Source organism: Pseudophryne corroboree, chromosome 8 (genome assembly GCF_028390025.1).
Source record: "Pseudophryne corroboree isolate aPseCor3 chromosome 8, aPseCor3.hap2, whole genome shotgun sequence".
Taxonomy (NCBI): Eukaryota; Metazoa; Chordata; class Amphibia; order Anura; family Myobatrachidae; genus Pseudophryne; species Pseudophryne corroboree.
This window is the reverse complement of record NC_086451.1, coordinates 214,269,336-214,288,650: the sequence shown is the minus strand read 5'-3', so window position 1 is coordinate 214,288,650 and position 19,315 is coordinate 214,269,336. Positions and strand designations below refer to the sequence as shown.

The following is a 19,315-nucleotide window of genomic DNA, read 5'->3' as shown; positions in this document are numbered from 1 at the left end:
TTTGTAGCATACAGGGGTGAGCTAGAGTATATTTTAAGGGGTGGGGTGCGGGATGTCTGGAGCTCCACAATTTGTTTCTGCGTGTCGGCTTTTGTGTGGTGTGTCATTTAGTTGACACGTGTGGTTTCCACTCGCTTTACAGATGCTGTAGATTCTCAAATTGCTGGCATCTGTGGTTCCCCTCCCCTCAATGCTGTGACTTGTGGTCCCTACCCCCCCCTCACTGACCAATTGTTGGGACCTGTATTACCCCCCTCTTGCATTGCTGGGACCTGTGGTCCGTACCCACTCACTGACGCATTGCTGGGACCTGTGGGATCTTCCCCCTCACTGATGCCTTGCTGGGACTTGTGGTCCATACCACCTCACTTGTGCATTGCTGGGACCTGTGGTCTCTTCCCCCTCACTGACACCTACCTGGGACCTGCGGTCTTTTCCCCCTCACTGACGCATTGCTGGGACCTGTGGTCTCTCCCCCCTCACTGACGCATTGCTGGGACTTGTGGTCTCTTCCCCCTCACTGATGCATTGCTAGGACCTGTGGTCTCTTCCCCTCCACTGACGCATTGCTGGGATCTGTGGTCCATACCCCCTCACTGATGTATTGCTGGGACCTGTGGTTTCTTCCCCTCCACTGACGCATTGCTGGGACCTGTGGTCTCTTCCCCCTCACTGACGCCTTGCTGGGACCTGTGGTCCATACCCCCTCACTGACGCATTGCTGGGACCTGTGGTCTCTTCCCCTCCACTGACGCATTGCTGGGACCTGTGGTCTCTTCCCCCTCACTGACGCATTGCTGGGACCTGTGGTCCATACCCCCTCACTGACGCATTGCTGGGACCTGTGGTCTCTTCCCCTCCACTGACGCATTGCTGGGACCTGTGGTCTCTTCCCCCTCACTGACGCCTTGCTGGGACCTGTGGTCCATACCCCCTCACTGACGCATTGCTGGGACCTGTGGTCTCTTCCCCTCCACTGACACATTGCTAGGACCTGTGGTCTTTTCCCCCTCACTGATGCCTTGCTGGGACCTGTGGTCCATACCTCCTCACTGACGCATTGCTGGGACCTGTGGTCTCTTCCCCTCCACTGATGCATTGCTGGGACCTGTGATCTCTTCCCCCTCACTGACGCATTGCTGAGATCTGTGGTCCATACCCCCTCCACTGATGCATTGCTGGGACCTGTGGTCTCTTCCCCTCCACTGATGCATTGCTGGGATCTGTGGTCCATACCCCCTCACTGATGCATTGCTGGGACCTGTGGTCTCTTCCCCTCCACTGACACATTGCTGGGACCTGTGGTCTTTTCCCCCTCACTGACGCCTTGCTGGGACCTGTGGTCCATACCCCCTCACTGACGCATTGCTGGGATCTGTGGTCCATACCCCCTCACTGACGCATTGCTGGGACCTGTGGTCTCTTCCCCTCCACTGACACATTGCTGGGACCTGTGGTCTTTTCCCCCTCACTGACGCCTTGCTGGGACCTGTGGTCCATACCCCCTCACTGACGCATTGCTGGGATCTGTGGTCCATACCCCCTCACTGACGCATTGCTGGGACCTGTGGTCTCTTCCCCTCCACTGAAACATTGCTGGTGTTGCCTTATAGGTAATTGTCTGCACTTAGTATAATATTAGGGCAATGGATATTGTCTGAATTAAAATAATTCATTATAAATAAGTGATGTAACCATAGTGTATAGTGGATATATATTGTAAGGAATAGATATGAAATAAGTTTGAATGTATGAGGTAATGTTTAGCTGATTTAAGAGATTAGGTTTGTGTATGTGTTTATATAGATATACTGTATATTTGTGTTTTACTGCAAGATGGTAAAACAGTGTAGGGAACAGGTTTATTCTGCTCTAGCCATAAATAAGGCTAGAGAGGTCACAGTAAGATCAAGAGTCATTGTAGAGAAAATGTATTAGGCCATAAATGATAATAGGTGTGTGACAGAGCTCTGTTGGTCATTGGAATTCACAGGTGTGCTTACAGTAGATCAGAATCAAGGTTTGCAATACCTATCGCAATTATAAAACTGGTTTGTCTATTGTCCAGTAAAGGTTAAAGCTAGGGAGCATAAATTAACTACTATGAAAAGAGATCACATCCATTGATAAAACATGGTGTAACCCACCCCAGGAAAACTTGTCAATACAACAGAACTTTGGATGAAAAGACATTCCAGATTTTACAATACTATACTTGCTTAAGGCAGTGTGGACACCACACTTTTATGACACCATGCCTCCATGAACAGGACACGACAGCCCAGTTCAATGTTTGTTTTATTACACCTTGGAATCTGACAAACCTATAATTACCTATTCCATTGGAAACTATGAGAATATGATAGTTTGAATTGGTAAAATATGGGATAAAAGGAGCAGGCTTTTTAGTAAGGAGTTAGGAGAAGGAAGGAGGAGAAGGAGGAGAAGGAAGGTCGGTCAGGAAGAGAAGAAGTCATGAAGAGGGGAAGGAGAGATGCAGAAGGAAAGGATTTGTAACTTGCAAGTATACACTTTATGTTAGTAATTGAACTGTTTGTGAAACTTATGTCATGTTGTTTTATGTTATATAACGAAGGAAGCATAGCATAGCTTAATATAATAATTAGTATATATATCACTACTGTGTATATCTTATTCTGTACGATTTGATCTGCCTGTAAATAAATAATCATATAAAAAGAGCGGTAATATTCAAGCTTGAACTCTCTTTAAGGAATCTTAATTTCATAATTTCATAAGTCATATATATATATATAAGGACTGCATATATTTATCAGCCACTTAGTAAGCCTGATATAATATATTTGCAGATATATATGATAAACGCATATTAATTAAAATATATCCATATATTAAATACCATATATGATATATTAAATATTAATATTAATAAATATGATTCCATAAATCAATATTGGCGACCACGAATTGGACTTGTTATTACTGAATCTGATTATCTGATTTATAATATTTATGAGGAGTAGCAAATGCTGTAAGCTGGCTACCAAATCTGCAGAATCACGGTGGGGATATATCTATGAAAATTTATTACCATTGTGTAATGTTATCTTGTATTCTGTATAACCTAGGATAAATGTGTTAGTGCAATATACATTATTTTAACTAACATAACATTTATTAGGAAGCAGCACCAAGGGTTGTAAGCCTGCTGGCAAATTACAAGATCACAGTGGAATAGGTTACAAATGAGTATAAAGAATTTAAAGGCCTAGAATAGAAAATGTGCACAGTGGAAATGAGTATTTCCAAATAAATGTATAAATGTACCAGGTATTAGAGTTTAACCTTAAGACACCGGTCAATCTTAAGGAGAGGATACCGTGGGTACTAAAAACAAAGAATAGAAAAATTTAGCATTGTAAATGATTGCAATGTTAAAAATGCAAAAGTTTTCTGTAGCATTAAGAAAAATGCGCAGAACTGCAGCTTTAGAAGCCAAACAGAAATGTAAAGAAGAATCAGGTTCACGTCTTCGTAAGGCGTGCCTGACCATTAATGCAAAAATGCATTCATTATTTAAGTCCCTTAAACAGGAAAATAAACAGAAAAAGATTGGGGCAGAAGCAAAAAGCCTGGCAGATTGTAAACAAACTGTCATGACCTCTCAGGAGGAGATAAAAGAAAGTACAAGGGAGAACATTGTAGATGTAGGTGAGACTCAGGACAGCATTGTCCATGTACAGTACACAGAGTCTGCTATGGTCACACAGACCACAAGCAGAACAACCTCTTTGATAAAGGAAGAAATTAACAATGTGCAGGAATTATCCATCTTTAGAGAGCACATTAATGAAAAGGAGGTAACAATAGGAGATGTCCCGTATACCTTTTCTAGCAAGGGGGAAGATCAGTGTAATTCAGATTATGAGTGTCCTATTGAATGCACTCTCAGAGTTCCCAATGTGGATGAAGAATTTGTTATGCCCTTAGGCAAAGGTGAATTGTCAGCAGACTTAAACACTGATAGCTGCAGTACAGTGCACACAGGGGTGGAGAAGTTCTCCATGGTGAAAAATCCAATGGTAACCAGAGTTGAAAACCCTGAAATGTATTCACCTGGGAACATGTTTAAAGGGAAAATCCATGAAATTAATTCAGGAATGCATGTTTACAAACAAAGTTCCCAAACTTTTGTAACCCCCACACAACACTCAGAGACATCTAGTGATGGTGCAAATGTTTGCAGGCTCTCAGAGAGACCGCATGCAGAATGTCATTCTGCAAACCACACACCAATTAACAATGACAAAAAGGATCACCAGGATGAAAATGTTTTTATGCACTGGTGCCATAACCATTTTATCAAAAGTATGGACAAACAGAAGGCCCTGGAACCTACAAAACATATTTGGCAAAGTCTAACAAGTTTCTCTCCCCACAAGAATATTTTTCAGGAACTACAAGATGCTTCAAGACCAAGGAGCCACGCCAAGCAGCAAACGCTATGGTTGGAGACTGTCTGGGCCCAGGCTGCGTCACAAGGGAGTATGGTCACAAGTGAATACGGTAGTATCATTCCTTTACTTGTTAGATCCAATGTAGCCATTGTTTGCTTTGATGTTCAAACAGCCACAGTTTCCAAATTAAACCTGCATCATATCTGCAGCGACAATTGTGCTGTCATTGACACACAATGTGACAGGAAAGATTGGCACAGGCCAGAAACAATTGTTTGTTTGTTATTCAATCTTTAAAGACACATTTGTAAATTCTGTACCTGATAACATGCAGCAGATAGGACAGAATGCATAGCAAGCTATGTTAAATCACTGTATAAATATCTGTGATATTCATTGTATGTATTTTTGTTTGATTCATAGTAATCCTGGCAACCTGTATACAGAATGGTGCAAGACTCCAAAAAGACTCCAATTTACAAGGGAATTATTATTTATTTATTTATTAACAGTTTCTTATATAGCGCAGCATATTCCGTTGCACTTTACAATTAGAACAACAGTAATAGAACAAAACTGGGTAAAAACAGACAGACATAGAGGTAGGAAGGCCCTGCTCGCAAGCTTACAATCTATAGGGAAATAGGCATAGATACACAAGGATAGATGCTACCTATTGCATAATGGTCCACCAGATTGCTAGGTTCTTAATGGGTTGTATGATGATACCCCACAAAGTTATCCAAGTGTCAGGAGGGTGTGAGACTAAAGAAAGACAAGATATGTGATGTTATGAATACTCTACAGAGAATGTAATTAGATAGGGAAGCACTGAAGGTTATGTGGGTGGGTCTGGAATTTGATAGGCTTGTCTGAAGAGGTGAGTTTTCAGGGAACATTTAAAGGTTTGGAGACTAGAGGCGAGTCTTACTGTGCGTGGGAGGGCATTCCACAGAGTGGGTGAAGCCCGGATAAAGTCCTGTAATTTTGAGTGTGAACAAGTAATGCGTGTGGATGAGAGACGTAGATCTTGTGCAGAGCGGAGAGGTCGGGTAGGGAGATATTTTGAGATGAGTGAAGAGATGTATGTTGGTGCAGTTTGGTTAATAGCCTTGTATGTGAGTAAAAGTATTTTAGATTTAATACGGTAGAAAACCGGTAACCAATGGAGGGACTGACAGAGCGGATCTGCAGACGATGAACGTCTGGCAAGGAAGATTAGCCTCGCAGCTGCATTCAAAATGGATTGTAGTGGTGAGAGCCTATGTTTGGGAAGACCGGTCAGGAGACTATTACAATAATCAATGCGGGAGATAATGAGAGCATGGATTAGAGTTTTTGCTGTGTCTTGTGTAAGATAAGGGCGTATTTTGGATATGTTTCTTAGATGTATGTAACATGATCTTGAGACAGATTGAATGTGGGTAACAAAGGACAGTTCAGAGTCAAGAATGACACCTAGGCAGCGAGCTTGTGGGGTAGGGGTGATTGCAGAGTTCTCAACAGTGATAGAGATATCAGGTTGGAAACTACTATTGGCCTGTGGAAATATAATTAATTCTGTTTTGGAAATATTAAGTTTGAGGTGGCGAGATGTCATCCAAGATGAAATGGCAGAAAGGCATTCAGTGACACGGCCCAATACAGATGGTGACAAATCAGGGGAGGATAGGTAGATTTGAGTATCATCCGCATACAGATGGTACTGAAATCCGAAAGAGTTGATTAGTTTGCCAAGAGATGTGGTATAGATAGAGAAAAGCAGAGGACCTAGGACTGAGCCTTGCGGTACTCCAACTGAGAGAGGTAGCGAAGTAGAGGTGGAATCAGAGAAACGAACACTGAAGGAGCGATTAGATAGGTAGGATGAGAACCAAGAAAGGGCTGTGTCCTGAATACCTAGGGATTGTAGTGTTTGTATGAGAAGAGAGTGGTCAACAGTGTCAAAAGCAGCAGAGAGATCAAGGAGAATAAGGAGAGAGAAATGTCCTTTAGATTTAGCAGTGACCAAATCATTCACTACCTTAGTCAGTGCTGTCTCTGTGGAGTGTTGGGCACGAAATCCTGACTGAAGTGGGTCCAGTAGGCTGTGTGAGTTAAGAAAGTGTGTGAGGCGAGTGTAGGCAAGTCTCTTCAGTAGCTTGGAGGGGCATGGGAGCTGAGAGATGGGACGGTAGTTAGAGAGAGAGTTCGGGTCAGAGTTTTGTTTTTTCAGAATGGGAGTAATCACTGCATGCTTGTATAGAGAAGGAAAGATACCAATAGACAGGGAGAGATTACAGATTTTCGTTAAGGTTGGGATGAGCACAGCAGACAGAGCTTTACTAATTTGTGAGGGTATAGAGTCAAGGGGAGAGGTATTAGAGTAGGCAGATGAAAAGAGTGCAGATACTTCATCTTCATTTGTAGGATCAAAGGAAGAGAAGGTGTTAGAGGGTTCAGGCAGGGAATTGAGCAGGTCACTTGCTGTGGAAGAGCATACCATTTCATTTCGGATCTTGTCAATCTTGTCCTTGAAATAGGAAGCAAGATCTTGCGCACTGACAGTGGCTGGTGGGTTAGGTGAGGGAGGGACAAGAAGTGATTTAAATGTATTAAAAAGTCGCTTGGGGTTAGAGGCTTGAGCAGAGATGAGAGATTGAAAATATGTTTGTTTGACAGTGTCCAGAGCAGTACGATAAGAGTGGTAGGTGGTCTTATATGTGAGAAAGTCACTTGAACTACGAGATTTACGCCACTGGCGTTCAACTTTTCTTGAGAGTTTTTGTAAGTGTCTAGTGTATTTAGAGTGCCACGGTTGACATCTAAGTCTACGTGGAGTGTGATGGGTAGCTGGAGCCACTTCATCAAGTGCTGTTACTAGAGTTTGGTTAAGGTGTGACACAGCAGTCTCTGGAGAGGTGAATGTAGAAATTGGTGAAAGCAGTGGTTGCAGAGAGGTAGATAGTTGTTGAAAATTAATAGCGTTAATATTTCTGCGGGTAAGAGGTGTCCTTGTAGACTTTAGGGACATGGAGTTTGAAGTAATGGAGGAGAGCATGCATGTGATAAGGTTGTGATCTGAGAGAGGGAAAGGAGTGTTAGTGAGTTCAGAAACAGAGCATAGTCTGGTGAATACAAGATCAAGGCAGTGGCCCTCCTGATGAGTAGGGGAGTCAGTCCATTGGGAGAGGCCAAGAGAGGAGGTTAGAGAAAGTAGTTTAGAGGCATGGGGAGATTGTGGACTGTCAATAGAGAGATTGAAATCACCCATAATGATGGTGGAGATGTCAGAGGATAGAAAGTGAGGGAGCCATGCAGAAAAATCTCCCAGAAACTTTTTGGGTTGCCCAGGTGGGCGATAGATAGCTGCAACACGCAGAGAGAAAGGGGTGAAAATCCTAATAGAGTGTACTTCAAAGGATGTAAATGTGAGTGAGGGAACAGGTGGTAAAACAATGTGCGTGTAACATTTGGATATTAATATTCCAACACCCCCTCCTTTGATGTTACCAGGCCTGGGGGTGTGTGTGAAGTGGAGGCCACCATGTGACAGTGCTGCAGGGGAGGCAGTGTCTGATTGTGTGAGCCAGGTTTCTGTTATAGCCAGCATATTGAATTTTTTTGCTATGAAAAGGTCATGAATAGCTGTTAATTTGTTGCAAACAGAGCGTGCATTCCATAAAGCACATTTTAGTGACTTGGAGGTAGATGGGAGACAAGTGATGTTGATAAGGTTTGTTGATTTTATATTCTGTTGTGAATCAGCTGAATGTGAGCGTGGTATGTGGATGGGACCTGGATTTGGGGATATGTCACCAGCTAGTAGAAGCAGAAGAAGAGAGAGATAGGTATAGTTAGGGGAGGTGTGTGATAGTTTCTTATGGTGACAGGTAGAGGATGTGACAGTTAGTGTACATAGATAGGTTAAAAGCTCATGAGTGTTAATAAGAGGGGAGTGGATTAATGAGGCTGCAATGTGTACAGAGCGATAAATAACAGGAATAGTGAAGGACGATGTCATTTTATAGAGGATACCATGAAGTGCTATGAAGAAAAACAGTTTGTGGAGCATGGTGTTTATAAAGAGTAAAGTATAGATAGGAAAATGCTTATGGAAATTGTTAGTTAAATGGTAGATTTACCTGCTTTCCAATGTTTTTCAATGTTTGTTCAACTGTTGGTTTAACTGTTCTTTTTAAAATTTCCTAACTTTGTAATTTCCAAACTTCGTATATTTCTAAACTTCTGACAACTACCCCATAACTGAATGCTAACATATACTAGTTCTAATTTACAAAGGCATCAGCTGAAGCTAATTGGATATCTAATCAAAGGAATTATATTACCCTGTGTTAAGTAAACACCAGGCCATGTATGCTAATAAACTCCACTCCACTGACCCACATCTATACAAGAGATAATATCAGCTATAAGCAAGTACTAATATTCTACAAATACAATTACATACACTGCTAAAATATACATTGGTGTGAATAGAGATCAAAGTTATAGTTTGCAGGGATCAGCAAGCCGAAATCGACATACATTTGAAAATATAGCATGGAGATGTCTGTGGGTTATTGCAGAGGTGTACTTATCAGCAAGCAGAAATCGACATACATTTGAAAATATAGCATGGAGATGTCTGTGGGTTATTGCAGAGGTGTACTTATCAGCAAGCAGTAATCGACATACATTTTAAAATATAGCATGGAGATGTCTGTGGGTTATTGCAGAGGTGTACTTATCAGCAAGCAGAAATCGACATACATTTGAAAATATAGCATGGAGATGTCTGTGGGTTATTGCAGAGTTGTACTTATCAGCAAGCAGAAATCGACATACATTTGAAAATATAGCATGGAGATGTCTGTGGGTTATTGCAGAGGTGTACTCATCAGCAAGCAGAAATCGACATACATTTGAAAATATAGCATGGAGATGTCTGTGGGTTATTGCAGAGGTGTACTTATCAGCAAGCAGAAATCGACATACATTTGAAAATATAGCATTGAGATGTCTGTGGGTTATTGCAGAGGTGTACTTATCAGCAAGCAGAAATCGACATACCTGTGAGATGAAAAGATATATAGAAAGCTGATCAGTCCATATTCAGTGAGATATATGTAGACTAACTGTTGGTTTAACTGTTCTTTTTAAAATTTCCTAACTTTGTAATTTCCAAACTTCGTATATTTCTAAACTTCTGACAACTGCCCCGCAGACAACTGCCCCATAACTGAATGCTAACATATACTGGAAAAGGTCTTCATTAACCCTTTCATCGCTGCTATCCAGCAAAATCTGCATAGCATCCCTAAAGACTGATATATGGACAAATCCTCAAAAAGTTTTCCAGTTTCACAAGAAAGGGGAAGGTTTTCATTAACCCTTTCATCACAAGTAATCATTACTTGTCTTTCAAACTACATGTACACACAACAGTGTACAGCACATCTCATCACTGTGATTATACAGAACTGTCTCATCCCTTCATATACCTTAAGCACATATATGTAAACATGTGTCTGATAGATATATATATATATATATATATATATATATATATATTTTATATCATTGTATTATATACCTTGTAAATATTTTATGTTTTTTTTTTATATTACACAGTAGATACTACCTATGCTTCCTTCGTAAAAGCTTCAAAAGTAATTCAATATCTAATACAGGATGGTATACCGCGTTTAATAAATTGGGCCGAAATTATTAAGTGGGATGAATAATTCTCTTAATAAAGACTGTAACAAGTCAAAGAGAATTATTTGTAGCATAACAGGGTCACTGTATATGCACATGGCTGCATATAACATAATACTGGATGGAATTAGATTTAGTCAAAGCCATTCCTAAATGATATTTAATATCTGTTTGAAGCAAAATTGTATTCATTTATTGTATTGATAGGATGTTACTATATACACATCAAAAGCATTTTAAATAATTATTAGTCAAAATATAGGTAGGATAGAAAACGCCTTTATATGGGTTAAACTGGTATAGGGTTATTTAAGATTGAGATGTATAAATAGGTTCAAGGTAGAATAAGGAGACTTAAGACTGCATGGTAATTTATTCAGTGAGGAAATACAGTAAACAGAGTAGGTGTACTACTCACAGCCATTTGTGGTACTATTGCCCGAAGACAATTAAGACCTACTATTAACAAGGAAAGAAAGAAAGAAAGAAAGAAAGAAAGAAAGAAAGAAAGAAAGAAAGAAAGAAAGAAAGAAAAAAAGACTGTTTCATATATGCCTGTTCTATTCAAAATCACAACCTGTTTGTGCAAAAGCAATATGGACACTTGTCACAACTGCGGCATTGGAAAAACATTTAAAGGACGCACAAGGCTAAAGACCATTACTGAGGGTCGTCACAAGTACTGAATGTTCAAGACACAGCACTCAACGTACACAGCCCTCTGCCTCAAACAGCGAAATGGCAAGCAAAGGAGCAGCTGCTATGAAGAATTCTACTTCAACTGCCTCCATGATGCAAACGTAATACGTCTCCAATGGCAAGCAAACCACGCAGATGACATTACTCTCCCAGTAAATTGCTACAGCCAAGAACAGCAAAAATGTCCAAACATACTGATCCAGCTACAGAAAAAAAGGTCTACAATTGGGCTATGGTATTCCAAATGTCTGTAGAAATTAGTTTTCCTCATGAATACTGAATAAAAACCTCAGTCTTGTCTGCTTTAGTTAAAAAGTAAAATAAGTTTAGGTAAGCTAAGAGTTTTTAGAGATTTTTAAAATCACAATGGTTATTATTATTACACTTATGGTATATATTATGGTTACAACGAAAGTTATGTTTGAAGGAATATTTTGAAATGTATTTGGAAGCAATTACGCTAGTTTAATGTGTGGCCAATCAAAATAATTTCTCATGGCCACAAGGGGGCGACTGTTGCCTTATAGGTAATTGTCTGCACTTAGTATAATATTAGGGCAATGGATATTGTCTGAATTAAAATAATTCATTATAAATAAGTGATGTAACCATAGTGTATAGTGGATATATATAGTAAGGAATAGATATGAAATAAGTTTGAATGTATGAGGTAATGTTTAGCTGATTTAAGAGATTAGGTTTGTGTATGTGTTTATATAGATATACTGTATATTTGTGTTTTACTGCAAGATGGTAAAACAGTGTAGGGAACAGGTTTATTCTGCTCTAGCCATAAATAAGGCTAGAGAGGTCACAGTAAGATCAAGAGTCATTGTAGAGAAAAGGTATTAGGCCATAAATGATAATAGGTGTGTGACAGAGCTCTGTTGGTCATTGGAATTCACAGGTGTGCTTACAGTAGATCAGAATCAAGGTTTGCAATACCTATCGCAATTATAAAACTGGTTTGTCTATTGTCCAGTAAAGATTAAAGCTAGGGAGCATAAATTAACTACTATGAAAAGAGATCACATCCATTGATAAAACATGGTGTAACCCACCCCAGGAAAACTTGTCAATACAACAGAACTTTGGATGAAAAGACATTCCAGATTTTACAATACTATACTTGCTTAAGGCAGTGTGGACACCACACTTTTATGACACCATGCCTCCGTGAACAGGACACGACAGCCCAGTTCAATGTTTGTTTTATTACACCTTGGAATCTGACAAACCTATAATTACCTATTCCATTGGAAACTATGAGAATATGATAGTTTGAATTGGTAAAATATGGGATAAAAGGAGCAGGCTTTTTAGTAAGGAGTTAGGAGAAGGAAGGAGGAGAAGGAGGAGAAGGAAGGTCGGTCAGGAAGAGAAGAAGTCATGAAGAGGGGAAGGAGAGATGCAGAAGGAAAGGATTTGTAACTTGCAAGTATACACTTTATGTTAGTAATTGAACTGTTTGTGAAACTTATGTCATGTTGTTTTATGTTATATAACGAAGGAAGCATAGCATAGCTTAATATAATAATTAGTATATATATCACTACTGTGTATATCTTATTCTGTACGATTTGATCTGCCTGTAAATAAATAATCATATAAAAAGAGCGGTAATATTCAAGCTTGAACTCTCTTTAAGGAATCTTAATTTCATAATTTCATAAGTCATATATATATATATATAAGGACTGCATATATTTATCAGCCACTTAGTAAGCCTGATATAATATATTTGCAGATATATATGATAAACGCATATTAATTAAAATATATCCATATATTAAATACCATATATGATATATTAAATATTAATATTCATAAATATGATTCCATAAATCAGTACTGGGACCTGTGGTCTTTTCTCCCTCACTGACGCCTTGCTGGGATCTGTGGTCCTGTCCCTTCAATGAATATTCTTTAAATTTATACAATTTGGTTGCTTTGAGGATGGTGTACTGACTTTGAAATTATGTGGGTTAGGTTAATTAATCACCCTCCACATATATTGTTATTAAATAATGCACCCTTGTTTTTTTCCCGTATAGTTGATGGACATATCAAGTCAAGATGAGATTGTTTCAAATGACTCGAGTGAATACCAAGCCATAGAAAGTACAGAGGATGATGATTCTAATAATAATGAAGATTCAGATTCCAAAAAATCAATAAAAAAAAAGAGCACCTTGCTTTACCACCACAGAGAATGAGGCCTTAATCGATGCAGTTATTTGCTACTACAAAATTCTATTTGGCAAGCTTGGTGGTCCAAATTTTACATTTGAGAGAAAAGAGCAGATCTGGAAAAGAATTGCTAGAATGGTGTCCTCGGTTGGCAAAGTTCCCCGTTCTGCGTACGTTTGTAAGAAACGCTATTCTGACTGTAAGATTGCTGTCAAAAAGAAACTGTCCATGATGCATTTACACTCTAAAAAAACAGGTGGTGGTCCACTTCAAATCGAATTGTGTGAATGGGAACAAAGGCTTAGGAACAAAATATCACTGACTGCTGTAAGGGGAATCTCAGAAGCCATTGACACAGAACGTCCTTCCTCATTGTCAACCTCATCAGGTAATTAAATTTTGTAATGATTGTTGAATTGATGTTTAGGATGGAAATATAAAAGTTTACAGTTTAAAGTGTTAAGAATGGTTATATCATTGTGCAACTGCACTGAATACTAGGTTTATCATCTTGGTTGTGTACTGTATGTCCTTTTTTTGGTGTTTTTTTGTTGTTGTTTTTTTATTTACTTTAATAATCTACATTTCAGTATTCATAATTTTGTAAGATTTTTTTTTTAAATGTGCAAAGCTATATTGTGATGCAAATTGTATGTTGAATGTATTGCCTTGCATGTTTAGTATTTTTTTTTTTAGTTGGTAAAACAAAATGGATTCAAGGCAGGAAGTCCCTTAAGATTTCAGAGCGTAAACACGAAACTAATGTCAAATATTTTCGGAAGCGCCAAAAAGAAGAAAAAATTAAAAAAGAATTGGATGTCAAAATGCGGAAAAAAGGTTTTGTTTTTTTAAATAATTTAATTTACCAAATATCTATTATGTGTAAATGTAATTGTACTAATACCACTAGAATATTGCATTGATAAATATAGTTTTTTTTTATATATATGTCACCTCACAAATACCTTCTTTAACTAACCGAAAGCAACTGCAAGTCTCTACGCTGCAGATGTATTTTGTGGATCTACGCATGCACACTGGCAAACTTCCAGGATGTGGCCACAACACGATTGATCATGCTGGCTATTGGGGTATGGGGAAGGGTTGTTGACCTGTATTAGGGGGGGGGTGCAGTGGGCAAAAAGGGACGAGTTTGGAGAATTTGAGACACCTGCGTGTGTAGCTGGACGCAGATCTTGCTGAAGTTAGCAAGATCAGCATCCATCTCTGAGGAACCCCCTCAGCAAAGTTCTAGCACCAATTTGATATAAACTGGTTTGTTCCGTGTTTAGATGTAAAGGTTTGATAGTTAGGATGGTAGAACATGGGATCAACCTGTGTTCCATCATGGAGAATGTTATTCACATTTTGGTGCATAAAGTTGAAGTTATAAGTACTATCAGTTTCCCTCATTTGAAATTTTCCAAACATGCTGGCATCCAATGTAGCTGTTGTATCCAATCCTAATGTTGTGTAAATAGGTTACTGGTCGACCTGTCTGACTTAATCTTGTGCTTCCAGGGCTGACCTAATAACTGTCGGTCAAGAAAGGGTTGACCCACAGATTGATTATCAACTCTTACATGTTTTACATCTGTTAATTTTAAACTATTTTTTCCACCAGAAATAAAGACAGAAATCGGAACCGTAAGCAATACTACTGGGGATTGTGATGAATCTGAAAATACTATTCAAATGATTGCAGATACTCTTGAGATTCCTGATACCTCTGATTCTGAGAAAGAATACAATGCTATTGCCCATAGCTCCTCAAAAGACCAACATCGAAACACAAATATCCCTGAACCTACCAATTTTCTTAAAAAAGAATTATTGAAGTTGGAAGTAAATAAGCCTAGTGCAATACCCACATCAGATGAAATTCAATATCTGATCCATGCAGCGTTGGAAGTGAAAAAATTTTTTGTCAGCACTGAATTTAGCAGTCTCCAAAAGGAATTGCTGAAATCTACAATCTCTGATTTCGAAAATAGGGAAAAGGATCACAGATTTCCAAGAATGCATGCTAAAATGTCTTGAAAAAAATTCAGAAAATCTGAGTCTGAAAGAAATGATTTTACAATAAGATGTACAGATGCATGAGATAAATAAAATTCAAAAAGAGGTTCTACAAAGTGATGGTGATCTGGATGATTTTACAGGTTCAACAAATGGAAGCCATGAAGAGCAAACATCAAAGACGCTTGAAAATGAGGAATCACAGCAACAAGCCAGGCCTTGTTTAAGAAGCCTAGAATTTTTTTGGATGAGGAGGATGACTGAGAAAAAGTAGGTAGGATTTTATTAAACAATTTAAAAAATTGTGATATTTGTACTTATTGTGTTTATAGAAATGCATTTAACACACGTGTACAGTGAATGCTCAAATAGGATGCCTCTAGAGAACAATTTTAAAGTTAGACAAGCCATTTATATATTAATGGCTTAAAATGCTATTGTCAATCACTGTGCTGATGCTGGGTGTAGTTGATTTTAGGAATGTGGCAGGAAATATTTTTTGAAATATATTGAAAGTGGACAATGTGTTAGCAATGGCTTGTTTTTTTATATACAACGGTCATGTGCTGTAATATATTTGCATTTAAGATTTTAGAACCATTGTTTAACCTGAAGTTTGCCTTTTTGAGTGGCAACACTGAGTAGTTTGACAATATTTTTTGATTGATGAAGCCAAGATGAACTATTGGTGTAACCATTCCAGCAGTGTCCACACTTACACGTGGAGCATTTCCGGTATTCTGTGTAAGCCGCTGTGTGAGGTTCTGTGCACGGGTCACATTTTCCTCCCAGCATAATTGCTAGGAAGCCTACAGGCTTATATAGGGTATTGCCATAACAAGCAGACATGACCCTACACATTATAAAGCAGATGGATGAAGCTTAATACATCTGATTTTGCATGAAAAAGAAGATTAGAATATTACGTAATATTGTTTAAGTGTATTTGCATAAAAATGTGTTTATTTGTTTTGTTCTTGTTTTGTTCTCATACTATTATATTTTTTTCCACCAGGATACTTATTGAACTGGCAAGCTGTTCAGAATTTTAAAATCCGTAGCAGGGCTTGATTGGATTTAAAAAGTTTTCTTCACATTGTTATGGTTTTCTAAGGTTCACAAATCATTACAACATATTGTTGGCAAACTGATTTCAAATTTTGTTTGTTGAATTCTAAATTGTTTTTAGAAATTACATATTTTGCATTGAGTGATATTAAAAACAATCTAAAATTAGTTGAAACGGATTTTTAAATCAGATACACAATTAAGCTTGTTTTCACTTGCTGATGCCCAGTGTGAGACCGTTATTGTGAGTAAATGTCAAACTGTCTAGATATTTCCACTCATTGTATCCACAAATTGTGTTCTTCAGTATGACAGAGCCGTTTCATATTTCAGGGAAAAAAGTTATATTGAAAAAATAACCCAAATACCAGTTTTTTTCAATATGAGAAGTGTAACTTTCAGATTTGTATTTCTAATGTTACAAATAAAGAGTTTTAAGTTCAATTTCGGACATCTAAAAATGTTAGATAAAAAGTTCTTTCAGCATTTTTTAATCGTCTCTTCTTTGAAATAATATTTATATCTGAGGATATGGTTTCATAGACATTATACATATTTGAAATTATGGACATGAAAGGCTTTTAGACTTTACTTTGGGTAACACAGTCTCACTCGCCACAATTAGCAAAATGTAAAAATGTATTCAAATATTATTGAACAGACGGTGTACTCAAGAATTTCTATAATAGGTGACTATAATTAATTTTTTTATTTTTAAATTGAGCCTTAAGTAATGAGCATAAAGATTTTGACTCTATTACAATAATAAGAACAGCAACCAATTAGATCAAAAATAGTTCGCATTTCAAAATTCAAAAAAGAACACATAAAAATTGTCAGACCTTACAAAAACATTACTTATATTTACTTTTTATATGTGAAATTGGAAACAATATCAATAAACTATTAAGAACTAATTTAAGAGAAATAATTAGCAATCAACTGCCCACGAACTTGGTTACCTTGTAAGGAACAACTATTTCTCTCATCAGAGAAATTAGAAACATTGTTTTGTGTAACTGGAATTCTCCTATTCCATTCGATGTTATTGTCAATACATATATTGTGAAGAATGCAACATACAGTAAATATTTTACATACTTTTGTGGCAGAGTATTTTAAAGTACCCCCTGATTTATCTAGACACTGGATCTGCTTTTCAGTAGTCCAAAAGATCGCTCTATAACATTTCGAGTTGCAATATGTGACTTATTGTATTTTTTCTGGGATCTATTCCTTGGTCGATTTATTGGTGTTAGTAACCATGGCCTGCACCCGTAACCTGAGTCACCTATTATAAAAAACATAAATGCGCATGCATAAAGGACAATCAATACAGAATTTAACATAAGAGTAAAACAAAATAGTAATATAAACGGGATCGGTATGAAATACCTCCAATCAAAATACTGACGTTCAAAATCTCGACACCAATTGACCGATGGTCAAAATCCCGTCAAGGTCAAAATCCCGACATGGACAAAATACCGACATTTAAAATATCGACAAGGTCAAAATACCGACATGTAAAATGCTGACAGGTCAAAATACCGACATGCGTTTTTTTGTGTGTGTGTATGTCGACATAAGTCAACATGGACACCATATAAAGTGTACCGTGTCCCCTCGCATGGCTCGCTGCACTCGCCATGCTTCGGGCACGGTGCCTCGCTGCGCTCGGCACACTATTATATTCCCCCTCCAGGTCCACTGGGATGGTAAAGGATGAACAAGTCGGTTTCAATGAAAAAAAATCTTGAATAACTCATGTCGGTATTTTGACCTGTCGGCATTTTACATGTCGGTATTTTGACCTTGTCGGTATTTTAAATGTATGTGTGTACAATCAATGGCCCCTAACACGTTAGGAAATTTGGCAATGCTGACAAAATTCTTGTTTTAAATTAATCCATTCAGAGTCAGTTTTTGGAAAAGAAATGTAGTCTGCAGTATGTTCAAGGATTGCATCTAGAACTGTACCAAAAAAAAGACTAAGTGAAGACTGGCTCACCCCACCTATTGAGGAGACAGTGCTTTGGAAGGCCCTGGATGCAAGAAAATGTAGAGTAGCCAATAGTTTGGCCAGTCCATCAATTGCCCTACTCCTTCTGGTGCGTGGAATTATGTTGTTTTTTATTTTGATATATAGCTGTAGAATTGCAACACTGGGAAGGCGGTACATTTTTATAACTTTTGTCTCCCGTAATCTGAACAAATTTTTCCTTGCATAAAACAATCTTCTCCTTCTTGTTCTTCGATCATTCTGTCTATTGACTGCAAAATGAGGGATATTTCTAACTCCAACTCTTGCTAACAATGCTAAAACTATTCTCAAGAAATTTAATGAGAAATCCATCTGAAATATAGTCAAAAACATTGAGAAAAACTCAGTTCACTATATAAATGTAAATTAACTCCAGCTGCTCAGTCTGGACTTATATATAAAATTGGGTAAAGATCCATACACACAAGACGAGAAAGTAAAAGATCTCGTTCACAAGGGTAAATCTGAGCGCAATCTTTTTCAATCTCTTGTGTACACAGTTAACGGTGTGCACTCCCGCTTATCGTTAACTACCACCTCCCTCGTCTGAATATGTACAGGCGAGGGAGGTAATCATTAACGACAGATGGGTGTTGTTCCCTCTGCCATCGCTCCCTTCCAATATCGGCATCGATAGGGTCTAGTTTAGTAGGCCCTACACACTGGGCGATAATACTAAAAGATATGAACGATCTCGTTCATTTATGAACGAGATAACGTTATATCTTATCTTTGAGTGTGGAGGCACCAGCGATGAACTATGCGTTGCCCCGCACTCGTTCATTGCTGGTTCCCACTCGGCTGTGCATGCAGGCAAATATGGACGATCTCCTCCATATTTGCCTACACTTCTATGGAGCTGGGTGACAGGGGTAGTGAAGAAACTTCACTCCCCCCATCACTGCCCCCCCACCGCCAGGTCGCCCGTCGGCCGTATTCGCCATCGGGCATCTCAGCGGCGGATCGCTCAATGTGTAGGGTACATTAGGGCCCTATGCATTGGCCGATTTGCCACCAAGGTGGTCGACTGACAACCCATCGGGGGGGGGGGATGAGGGGGGGAGTGAAGTTTCCTCACTCCCCCTGTCACCTGGCCCCATAAACCTGCATGGTAATATGGATGAGATTGTCCATATTGGCTTGCAGGAATAGTCCC

At 38.6% G+C, this 19,315-nt stretch overlaps 1 protein-coding gene across 2 annotated transcripts; it reads left to right on the top strand.

The window, feature by feature from the left end:
* The first annotated feature begins 12,902 nt into the window (after nucleotides 1-12,902).
* On the top strand, nucleotides 12,903-16,487 carry LOC134947626 (uncharacterized). 2 transcript variants are annotated; one of them, XM_063935618.1, is made up of 3 exons: nucleotides 12,903-13,416; nucleotides 15,191-15,317; nucleotides 16,063-16,487. In XM_063935618.1, exons 1-3 carry the CDS (start codon nucleotides 13,164-13,166, stop codon nucleotides 16,097-16,099), a joined length of 417 nt encoding a protein of 138 aa, XP_063791688.1. In that variant the 5' UTR covers nucleotides 12,903-13,163; the 3' UTR covers nucleotides 16,100-16,487. The 2 variants fall into 2 exon arrangements, with proteins under 2 accessions (XP_063791688.1, XP_063791687.1); XM_063935617.1 differs by having other exon boundaries at nucleotides 14,653-15,317.
* Nucleotides 16,488-19,315: the final 2,828 nt, after the last annotated feature.

What these genes read in the sequence shown, in the direction of transcription:
- LOC134947626 (XM_063935617.1), top strand. Translation starts at nt 13,164, where the DNA reads ATGGTGTCCTCGGTTGGCAAAGTTCCCCGTTCTGCGTACGTTTGTAAG. An exon ending in CTCATTGTCAACCTCATCAG is followed by an intron (nt 13,417 to 14,652) that starts GTAATTAAATTT and finishes TTTTTCCACCAG; the next exon opens with AAATAAAGACAGAAATCGGA.